This window comes from Monodon monoceros, unplaced genomic scaffold, assembly GCF_005190385.1.
Source record: "Monodon monoceros isolate NGI ecotype Baffin Bay Population unplaced genomic scaffold, NGI_Narwhal_1 Super_Scaffold_2, whole genome shotgun sequence".
In the NCBI taxonomy this organism is placed as follows: Eukaryota; Metazoa; Chordata; class Mammalia; order Artiodactyla; family Monodontidae; genus Monodon; species Monodon monoceros.
The window spans coordinates 97477438-97489795 of record NW_021703776.1 but is presented as its reverse complement, the minus strand read 5'-3'; the positions used below and the strand labels follow the sequence as shown (position 1 = coordinate 97489795).

Here is a 12358-nt window from a genome sequence, read left to right as displayed (position 1 = left end):
TCATTTTAAAATGCTTAGCCAATCACACCTCTATTTAATCTAGATAGCATGAATGTGTAGTAAAGAGAAGGGCCAGGGTGGCTCTTAAATGAACAGATTCCAGATCAAGAAGCCAGGAGCAGATACTCGGCTTCATATGTGTTTTAGTCTGTCACACACCACATAACATGGGTTTCATCACCATCATTGACTTAGAGGCCTCCACCACCAATCACAATGTATTTCAAAGGCGAATTAGTAGCTTTAGAAAATTATGTGAGCAATTTACCCCAAATTCTTACCTATAACTTTTCCTAGAAAGAGCGACTTGGGAGAATTGAACAGAGTGTCAGATGAACTTGGCAGATGGTAACTCACAGAAGGATAATGATCCAGCTGCAGGAAGAAAAAGAGAGACACTTTTAGAAGAATGTCACCATCCTGCACTGGACTCAGATCTCCCAAGGGGGATGACATCATTCTTTGAACCTCAGTTTCTGGATCTTATTTCATCACTGCTGACTGTGAAATACCAGCCTGAGAAAATGGGAAGTCCATCCCTTCCTGTGCTGGGGTTATTGGAAAACAAATTGAGCTTGGTAAGTGAAGACCCTTTATGAATTGTTCTCCAGCTTATGCACATCTTCTGTGGATAGTTTACCTGCTGGATTAAGATCCTTGCTCATTTTAACAGAGTGAAACCTGCTTGATCCAATCCCTAGTACTGACCTCTGAGATAGAAAATGCTGCATCTATAGTGATGGATTTTCTTTAGGATCGTCTTACTGTACTGTTTTCTTCACCGTTTGGGTCTCTCAACTTGCACACAAATATTGATCTTCAGAATATATATATGTTCAAATATGAATATATTCATATATATGGATATGTAATTCAAATGCTGAGATTCAGGTTCATAGTTTTCTTGCTTATCAAAACGAGAGTGATTTCTCCTTCCTGCCACAGGGCAGGAACATCAGAGCCTGGAGGGGACAAAGACACCTTTGCTCTAGCAGAGCTGTCTTTTCAGAGTGGAGCTGCGTTGGCAGCAGAGGGAGGAAAAAAATGAAGCAGATGGGACTAGCTTACAGGTAATGCCTGTTGTAGCAATGCACATTTCTGACTACACTTCCCACGTAAAAGTGCAAGTGGTGGTGTCCCAGAATCACAGGGCTTCTCTTGTCCTTTGTGTCCCTAAGTGGCTTTTCTTGCCTTAGCTGAATTTTTACAACCCAAACATTCTGGTTGTGTTCCCCCAACTGTGAGCTCCTAGAACTTTCTGTGCTTCTGTGTACCCCCATGTGAAAAGCCTCTCTTGTAACCTTTCGTTTTTCTGAAATGAGTTTAATACCTGCTCAGGTGAGCATAAGGCAAGGTGTGGGTCGGAAGGAAACACTGCATCCCTATCTGGCAGGGCCTTCCCGTGGGAACTGCACCAGGAAGCTACTTGCTGCAGGCAGTAGCACAGACTGCAGAAACTAGATCCACTCCCGGGTCTTGGCTCCTGACTGGCCAAGATGGGCAAAGCTGCAGGAAGGAGACCTGCTTCCGGGAAGGAGAGGGTGGCTGGAAGTGCGCGGGGAGGGAGCTAAACTCACTTGTCAAGGGGAGAATGAGTTACTTTGAGGAGCGATGGCTAATTATTAATGACCGCCTACACCGGAATCTTGAGACTGCTTACTAGAAACCTCGAGGTTATTGTTACTCAAAGTTAACAAAGAATCATCATGTCTCAGGAATTTTGGGAGTTTTGACCTGCAGAGTGGGTACTGTAAGTTTTTTTGTGCGTGGGTGAGTATCTGGTAGCACTGCGATAAAAGTCCAAAACACATGATTAAAGCAATCAGCGGCGTGTTCGACTATAATTTTGAAAAGCTTTCTACAATTTCAAGTGCATCGTTAACAAAACACTTATTCTGGCCAGAGAGTCTTAAACATTTTACTACTTTACTGTATTTTCTCTGGAGCAAAGGCAACTATTTCTGCTGCTGAATATTAACTAGCTGCTTTGGCGCCATCTGGTGGCACACATGCATAACTGCTGCGGTCCCTCCATCCACTTCTACTGCCTGTTGTCAAAAGGCTTCCTGAAAGTGCCGATATATCAAACATTAGTAAGCTACCCTACTATGCTTCAGTGATGATCTCCCCCTAAATACTTCTCATTTAATCTATTTTGTTAAATAACTTAAAAATGGATACAAAGAATATATGTTCATTATAGAGAAAATAATAGATTTGCAGACAAAAATTTAATGTTAATTTTTTGTCTATTCTTTTGATTTTTTCAAAAATTGGATGGAAGCCAACTACACATATTGTTTTGCATTTGCATTTACTTTTCATTACTTAACAATGTAATAGGAGACTCTTTCTGTGTCAATACACATACAACTAAAACCCTTGCAATGAATGATGGGTATTCCATTTTATGGATATATGGTACCCAATTTATAAAAAATATCAAATTTCTCTGCTTAGACTTTTAGATTTCTTGTATCTTTGGGCCCAGGACAGTGCTGAGCACATAGCAGCTCAATAAAAATGTGCTGACATTCGTTCCTGCAACTCTTCCAGCAGCGGACACAGGTGAAATCAGTACTCAGAGGTGGCCTGATTCACACAACAGAATCACCCTTCTTTTCCTGAACTGTTTCTAGGGACCCAGACCAGACAGAGTTGGCTTTTGGGCACATTTTGTATTATCTTTACTGAGCTCATGTAAAATAACATTCCTAGTTTGTCTCCATAGGTTACTTTCAGCTCTTCTCTTTCCTTCATATATGCAGTTGGTGACTTGAACCAAAAGCTAAAATTTACATTTATTTATACTAAATTTACTTCTTTTGTTTTAAAGCATAATAATAACAGCCTACTCAAAAGTCTTTGAATCTTGATTCTGTCATCAGTGATTCTGCCTGGTTTTGATTTATCTATAAATATCACAAACATGCCAAGTCTTCATTCGTTAATGAAGTCATTAATGAAAAAACGCTGGACAGGAATCTAAGTGGGCAATGATCTATAATTCTAATACGAATTACTTGTTCAGTTAGGAAAATCTTTTGGAACAACTGACATAGAAAATATGACAAGTGCTGAAGATACACAGGAAGGCTTTAACGTTCACAAAGATCAAACTCTCGCGTCTGCCGTAATTCTGTACTAAAAGAGGAAAGCAGGAGGAGAGCTACGAGGAAAGAAGAGTCTGGCTGACTTTTTTCCTTCTCTCTCTCTCACACTCCCCCCTGCCTTGTGCTGAGGAGGAGGGAGGCAGGTGGGGTTGCGGGAACAGGGGGAGGTGGAGTGGAGGGCACTGCAGGAAAGGGAAGAGCAGCTCGGGGGCCTTGAAGACGCGGCTCCGTGAAGGACCCCGGACTCTCTGGGGTGACGAGCCACGGGATGCGGGCGCCCTCTAGAGGCTGAAAAAGGCAAGGACCTAGATTCTCTCCTCACCGCCTGGGGTGCGGGGGGGAACCAGCCCTGCCAGCACCTGAGCATCAGCTCAGTGATACTAATTTTGGATGTCTGGCCTCCAGAGCCATAAGATAATAAATTGGCGTTACCCTAAACTTGTGGTAAGTTGTTACAGCAGCAGTAGAAAACTAATAGAGGAAATTAAAAAAAAAAAAGAGCCGTGCCACCAAAACCATGGCTGAACATCACCTTCTCCCAGCTCGGTTCTCAAATAATAGCTCTAGTCCTGTTTCACTCTTCCTGCCTCCCAGACGAAGGTTGCAAAGCTGCCCGATTCCGGAATTGCCCTTGCTTTTTAGAGCACCCAATCCTGCTTTCTGGAATCCTCCCAACACAAGCACCATCCTCTTCCCATCTCTCGCCCAGCGAGATCCCCATCATGGTTCCTGGTATGTGACTCTCTTTGTGCCAGTAATCCATTCATTGCCTCCTGCTCCAACTCACCCTTCAATATGTGCTCTATGATAAACACGAATTCCTTTCATCTCCTTTAAAATGAGCAGGATATTAAACTTTCTCAGCCCTGGAGGGAAGAAGGGGCTCCTGGAAATTTCCAGTGCTGGCTTGGGGGCGGGGAGGTAGTGGAGGTTCGGCCTAGGGTGTGAGGTCTGCCCAAGCCACAGGCCCAGAGCAGGACGCCTCCGTGAGCCTACGGCCTGATGACCCTCCATCTCCCCTGGAAACGAGAGCCCCTGTGCAGCCCTGCATGGCCTGCATGCTCTGAAGCCCCCTGCCCCCAGCTCCCCAGCCCCACTCACACACACGCTGGGTCCCTGCTTCCCCACCTGCACTCCAGACAGTGGCCTTGTGCTGGCCCAGAAACCCCAGACCAGTTCCAGCCCCGCCAAACCAGAACTTCTCTGCTCTCTGTGGCGGGCCACGGCTTTTCCCACGATGTCTGGAGCCCCCATGCTGGTCCTTCTGTGGGTCTCCTCCCTCAGCCCTGATGCTTCTAGCAAACTCTACAGGGTTTTCCTTACATCTTGGAGGTTTCCTTTATTGCAGTTAATTTTTGTATCGGGAGCCTAGTGAGTTCTAAGCAGTTTCTATCGAATCCTGTTCTTAATGGTTGTTTCATTCTTTTAATGGTTATACTCTCCCCCCTTCCTTCCTGTCTCAGAAGCAATGCCTTCCCAAGGCTCTTCCTCTGCTTCTGTACATTTTAGACTCTTTCCATTTGATTTCCTAGAAGCCAGTGCTCAAATGAGAATTTCTTCAGTCAGGGGTGTCAAAAAATCAAAGAAGTTGTGTAGCAAGTCCAGGCTGCAGTGCAAGCTTCCTATCACTTAGACCTTAAGCACAGCGTATCCCATGGTATCCTGCATGTCTCTGATTATTTAGTTAATCACTTTTAAAAGTGTAAAGATGGGAGGGACCTTCAAGATGGCAGAGGAGTAAGACGTGGAGATCACCTTCCTCCCCACAGATACATCAGAAATACAACTACATGTGGAACAACTCCTACAGAACACCTACTGAATGCTGGCAGAAGACCTTAGACTTCCCAAAAGGCAAGAAATTCCCCACGTACCTGGGCAGGGCAAAAGAAAAAAGAAAAAAGAGAGACAAAAGAATATGGATGGGACCTGCACTTCCGGGAGGGAGCTGTGAAGGAGGAAAAGCTTCCACACACCAGGAAGCCCCTTCACGGGCGGAGACTGCGGGTGGCGCAGGGGGAAACCTTCAGAGCCATAGAGGAGAGCGCAGCAACAGGGCTATGGAGGGCAAAGCGGAGAGATTCCCGCACAGAGGATCAGTGCCGACCAGCACTCACCAGCCCAAGAGGCTTGTCTGCTCCCCCGCCGGGACAGGCAGGGGCTAGGAGCTGAGGTTCCGGCTTCAGTCGGACCCCAGGGAGAGGACTGGGGTTGGCTGCGTCAACACAGCTTGAAGGGGGCTAGTGCGCCACAGCTAGCCAGGAGTCCAGGAAAAAGTCTGGACCTGCCTAAGAGGCAAGAGACCATTGTTTTGGGGTGCACAAGGAGAGGGGATTCAGAGCACTGCCTAAACGAGCTCTAGTGATGGGCGTGAGCCACGGCTAAAAGCGCGGACCCCAGAGACGGGAATGAGACGCTAAGGCTGCTGCTGCCGCCACCAAGAAGCCTGTGTGCGAGCACAGGTCACTATCCACACCTCCCTCCCGGAAGCCTGTGCAGCCCGCCACTGCCAGGGTCCTGGGGTCCAGGGACAACTTCCCCAGGAGAACGCACGGCGCGCCTCAGGCTGGTGCAACGTCACGCCGGCCTCTGCCGCCGCAGGCTCGCTCCGCATCCGTGCCCCTCCCTCCCCCTGGCCTGAGTGAGCCAGAGCCCCCGAATCAGCTGCTCCTTTAACCCCGTCCTGTCTGAGCGAAGAACAGACGCCCTCAGGTGACCTACACGCAGAGGCGGGGCCAAATCCAAAGCTGAACCCCGGGAGCTGTGCGAACAAAGAAGAGAAAGGAAAATCTCTCCCAGCAGCCCCAGGAGCAGTGGATTAAATCTCCACAATCAACGTGATGTACCTGCATCTGTGGAACACCTGAATAGACAACGAATCAACCCAAAATTGAGGCGGTGGATTTGGGGAGCAACTGTAGACTTGGGGTTTGCTTTCTGCATCTAATTTGTTTCTGGTTTTATATTTACCTTAGTTTAGTATTTAGAGCTTACTATCATTGGTAGATTTGATTATTGATTTGGTTGCTCTCTTCCTTATTTTTATACATATATAAATATTTTCCCCTTTTTCTCTTTTTCTGAGTGTGTATGTGTATGCTTCTTTGTGTGATTTTGTCTGTATAGCTTTGCTTTTACCATTTGTACTAGGGTTCTGTCTGTCTTTTTTTTTAGTATAGTTTTAAGTGCTTGTTATCATCGGTGGATTTGTTTTTTGGTTTGGTTGCTCTCTTCTTTCTTTCTTTTTAAATTACTTTTTATTTTAAGCAATTTAAAAATTTTTTCTATTTTTATAACTTTAATTTCTTCCTTCCTTCCTTCCTTTCTATCTTTCTTTTCCTCCCTTTTCTTCTGAGCTGTGTGGCTGACAGGGTCTTGGTGCTCCGCCTGGGTGTTAGGGCTGAGCCTCTGAGGTGGGAGAGCCAAGTACAGGACATTGGTTCACCAGACACCTCCCAGCTCCATGTAATAACAAATGGCAAAAGCTCTCCCAGAGATCTCCATCTCAATGCTAAGACTCAGCTCCACTCAATGACCAGCAAGCTCCAGTGCTGAACACCCCATGCCAAACAACTAGCAAGACAGAAACACAACCCCACCCATTAGCAGAGAGGTTGCCTAAAATCATAATAAGGTCACAGACACCCCAAAACACCACAAGACGCAGTCCTGCCCACCAGAAAGACAAGATCCAGCCTCATCCACCAGAACACAGGCACCAGTCCCCTCCACCAGGAAGCCTACACAACCCACTGAACCAACCTTACCCACTGGGGGCAGACACCAAAAACAATGGGAACTATGAACCTGCAGCCTGCAAAAAGGAGACCCCAAACACAGTAAGTTAAGCAAAATGAGAAGACAGAGAAACACACAGCAGATGAAGGAGCAAGGTAAAAACCCACCAGACCAAACAAATGAAGAGGAAATAGGCAGTCTACCTGAAAAAGATTTCAGAGTAATGATAGTAAAGATGATAAAAAATCTTGGAAATAGAATGGAGAAAATACAGGAAACGTTTAACAAGGACCTAGAAGAACTAAAGAGAAAATAAACAATGATGAACAACACAATAAATGAAATTAAAAATTCTCTAGAAGGAATCAATAGAAGAATAAGAGAGGCAGAAGAACGGATAAGTGACCTGGAAGATAAAATAGTGGAAATAACTACCACAGAGCAGAATAAAGAAAAAAGAATGAAAAGAATTGAGGACAGTCCCAGAGACCTCTGGGACAACATTAAATGTACCAACATTCGAATTATAGGGGTCCCAGAAGAAGATGAGAAAAAGAAAGGGACTGGGAAAATATTTGAAGAGATTATAGTTGAAAACTTCCCTAATATGGGAAAGGAAATAGTCAATCAAGTCCAGGAAGTGCAGAGAGTCCCATACAGGATAAATCCAAGGAGAAACACTCCAAGACACAAATTAATCAAACTATCAAAAATTAACTACAAAGAAAAGATATTAAAAGCAGCGAAGGAAACGCAACAAATAACATACAAGGGAATCCCCATAAGGTTAACAGCTGATCTTGTAGCAGAAACTCTACAAGCCAGAAGGGAGTGTGAGGACATATTTAAAGTGATGAGAGGGAAAATCCTACAACCAAAATTACTCTGCCCAGCAAGGATCTCATTCCGATTCGACAGAGAAATTAAAACCTTAACAGACAAGCAAAAGCTAAGAGAATTCAGCACCACCAAACCAGCTTTACAGCAAATGCTAAAGGAACTTCTCTAGGCAGGAAACACAAGAGAAGAAAAAGACCTACAATAACAAACAGAAAACAATTAAGAAAATGGTAATAGGAACATACATATAGATAATTACCTTAAATGTGAATGGATTAAATGCTCCAACCAAAAGACACAGACTGGCTGAATGGATACAAAAACAAGACCCATATATATATGTATGTGGTCTACAAGAGACCCACTTCAGACCTAGGGACATGTACAGACTGAAAGTGACGGGATGGAAAAAGATATTCCATGCAAATGGAAGTCAAAAGAAAGCTGGAGTAGCAATTCTCATATCAGACAAAATAGACTTTAAAATAAAGACTATTACAAGAGACAAAGAAGGACACTACATAACAATCAAGGGATCAATCCAAGAAGAAGATATAACAATTGTAAATATTTATGAACCCATATAGGAGCACCTCAATACATAAGGCAAATGCTAACAGCCATAAAAGGGGAAATCAACATAACACAAGAATAGTAGGGGACTTTAACACCCCACTTTCACCAATGGACAGATCATCCAAAATGAAAATAAATAACGAAACACAAGCTTTAAATGACACATTAAACAAGATGGACTTAATTGATATTTATAGGACGTTCCATCCAAAAACAACAGAATACACTTTCTTCTCAAGTGCTCATGAAACATTCTCCAGGATGGATCATATCTTGGGTCACAAATCAAGCCTTGGTTAATTTGAGAAAATTGAAATCGTATCACGTATCTTTTCCAACCACAATGCTACAAGACTAGATATCGATTACAGGAAAAAAACTGTAAAGAATACAAACAAAAGGAAGCTAAACAATACACTACTAAATAACCAAGAGATCACTGAAGAAATCAAAGAGGATATCAAAAAATACCTAGAAACAAATGACAATGAAAACACAATGACCCAAAACCTATGGGATGCAGCAAAAGCAGTTCTAAGAGGGAAGTTTATAGCAATACAATCCTACCTCAAGAAACATCTCATATAAACAACCTAACCTTACACCTAAAGCAATTAGAGAAAGAAGAAAAAAAACACCCCAAAGTTAGCAGAAGGAAAGAAATCATGAAGATCAGATCAGAAATAAATGAAAAAGAAATGAAGGAAAGAATAACAAAGATCAATAAAACTAAAGCTGGTTATTTGAGAAAATAAACACAATTGATAAACCATTAACCAGACTCATCAAGAAAAAAACAGAGAAGATGCAAACCAATAGAATTAGAAATGGAAAAGGAGAAGCAACAACTGACACTGCAGAAATACAAAGGATTATGAGAGCTTACTACAAGCAACTCTATGTCAATAAAATGTACAACCTGAAAGAAATGGACAAATTCTTAGAAAAGGACAAACTTCTGAGACTGAACCAGGAAGAAATAGAAAATATAAACAGACCAATTACAAGCACTGAAATTGAAACTGTGATTAAAAATCTTCCAATAGGGGCTTCCCTGGTGGCGCAGTGGTTGAGAGTCCACCTGCCGATGCAGGGGACACAGGTTCGTGCCCTGGTCCGGGAGGATCCCAAATGCCGTGGAGCGGCAGGGCCCGTGAGCCATGGCTGCTGAGCCTGTGGGTCTGGAGCCTGTGCTCCGCAACGGGAGAGGCCACAATGGTGAGAGGCCCGCGTACCGCAAAAAAAAAAAAAAAAATCTTCCAACAAACAAAAGCCCAGGACCAGATGGCTTCACAGGTGAATTCTATCAAACATTTAGAGAAGAGCTAACACCTATCCTTCTCAAACTCTTCCAAAATATAGCAGAGGGAGGGACACTCCCAAACTCATTCTACGAGGCCACCATTACCCTGATACCAAAACCAGACAGGGATGTCGCAAAAAAGATAACTACAGGCCAATATCACTGATGAACATAGGTGCAAAAATCCTCAACAAAATACTAGCAAACAGAATCCAACAGCACATTAAAAGGATCATACACCATGATCAAGTGGGGTTTATCTCAGGAATGCAAGGATTCTTCAATATATGCAAATCAATCAATGTGATACACCATATTAACAAATTGAAGGATAAAAATCATATGATCATCTCGATAGATGCAGAAAAAGCTTTTGACAAAATTCAACACGCATTTATGATAAAAACCCTCCAGAGAGTAGGCATAGAGGGAACTTACCACAACATAATAAAGGCAATATATGACAAACCCACAGCCAACATCATTCTCAATGGTGAAAAACTGAAACCATTTCCACCAAGATCTGGAACAAGACAAGGTTGCCCACTCTCAAAACTATTATTCAACATAGTTTTCGAAGTTTGAGCCACAGCAATCAGAGAACAAAAAGCAATAAAAGGAATCCAAATTGGAAAAGAAGTAAAACTGTCACTGTTTGCAGATGACATGATACTATACATAGAGAATCCTAAAGATGCTGCCAGAATACTAGAGCTAATCAATGAATTTGGTAAAGTAGCAGGATACAAAATTAATGCACAGAAATCTCTTGCATTCCTATACACTAAGGATGAAAAATCTGAAAGAGAAATTAAGAAAACACTCCCATTTACCATTGCAACAAAAAGAATAAAATACCTAGAAATAAACCTACCTAAGGAGACAAAAGACCTGTAGGCAGAAAACTATAAGACACTGATGAAAGCAATTAAAGATGACACAAACAGATGGAGAGATATACCATGTTCTTGGATTGGAAGAATCAACATTGTGAAAATGACTATACTACCCAAAGCAATCTACAGATTCAGTGCAATCCCTATCAAACTACCAATGACATTTTTCAGACAACTAGAACAAAAATTTTCACAATTTGCATGGAAACACAAAAGACCCCGAATAGCCGAAGCAATCCTGAGAAAGAAAAATGGAGCTGGAGGATTCAGTCTCCCAGTCTTCAGACTATACTACAAAGCTATAGTAATCAAGACAGTATGGTACTGGCACAAAAACAGAAATATAGATCAATGGAACAGGATAGAAAGCCCAGAGATAAACCCAGGCACATATGGTTACCTTATTTTTGATAAAGGAGGCAAGAATATAGAATGGGGAAAAGACAGCCTCTTCAATAAGTGGTGCTGGGAAAACTGGACAGCTACATGTAAAAGAATGAAATTAGAACACTCCCTAAAACCATACACAGAAATAAACTCAAAATGGATTAAAGACCTAAATGGAAGGCCAGACACTATAAAACTCTTAGAGGAAAACATAGGCAGAATACTCTATGACATAAATCACAGCAAGATCCTTTTTGACCCACCTCCTAGAGAAATGGAAATAAAAACAAAAATAAACAAATGAGACGAAAAGACAACCCTCAGAATGGGAGAAAATATTTGCAAATGAAGCAACTGACAAAGGATTAATCTCAAAAATTTACAAGCAGCTCACGCAGCTCAATAACAAAAAAAACAAACAACCCAGTCCAAAAATGGGCAGAAGACCTAAATAGACATTTCTCCAAAGAAGATATACAGATTGCCAACAAACACATGAACGGATGCTCAACATCACTAATCATTAGAGAAATGCAAATCAAAACTACAATGAGGTATCACCTCACACTAGTCAGAATGGCCATCATCAAAAAATCTACAAACAGTAAATGCTGGAGAGGGTGTGGAGAAAAGGGAACCCTCTTGCACTATTGATACAGGCACTACGGAGAACAGTATGGAGGTTCCTTAAAAACCTAAAAATAGAACTACCATATGACCCAGCAATCCCACTACTGGGCATATACCCTGAGAAAACCATAATTCAAAAAGAGTCATGTACCTCAATGTTCACTGCAGCTCTATTTACAGTAGCCAGGACATAGAAGCAACCTAAGTGTCCATCGACAGATGAATGGGTAAAGAAGATGTGGCACATATATACAATGGAATATTACACAGCCATGAAAAGAAATGCAATTGAGTTATTTGTAGTGCATCGGATGGACCTAGAGTCTGTCATACAGAGTGAAGTAAGTCAGAAAGATAAAAACAAATACCGTATGCTAACACATATATATGGAATCTAAAAAGAAAAGAAAGGTTCTGAAGAACCTAGGGGCAGGACAGGAATAAAGACCCAGACGTAGAGAATGGACTTGAGGATACGGGAAGGGGGAATGGTAAGCTGGGACGAAGTGAGAGAGTGGCACGGACATATATACACTACCGAATGTAAAATAGATAGCTAGTGGGAAGCAGCCGCATAGCACAGGGAGGTCAGCTTGGTGCTTTGTGTCCACCTAGAGTGGTGGGATAGGGAGGGTGGGAGGGAGGGAGACGCAAGAGGGAAGAGATATGGGGATATATGTATATATATAACTGATTCACTTTGTTATAAAGCAGAAACTAACCCACCACTGTAAAGCAGTTTTACTCCAATAAAGATGTTAAAAAAAAATTCTTATATGAAAACCCTATGTTTAACCTACTATGTGATTTCTGTCTCCTGTTTGGACAAAGGCATCTACACCAGGAAAAGGAGGATGCACGTATTGAGCCACTAC

At 42.5% G+C, this 12358-nt stretch overlaps 1 protein-coding gene across 1 annotated transcript in view; it reads right to left on the bottom strand.

Moving 5' to 3' along the window:
- Positions 1-12358, bottom strand: part of CNTNAP2 (contactin associated protein like 2) — a 2079227-nt gene that overhangs the window by 131589 nt on the left and 1935280 nt on the right. The window contains exon 22 of the mRNA XM_029233017.1: positions 282-375. Within this exon, the coding sequence (XP_029088850.1) occupies positions 282-375 (94 nt within the window). The remainder of the gene's footprint in view (positions 1-281; positions 376-12358) is intronic.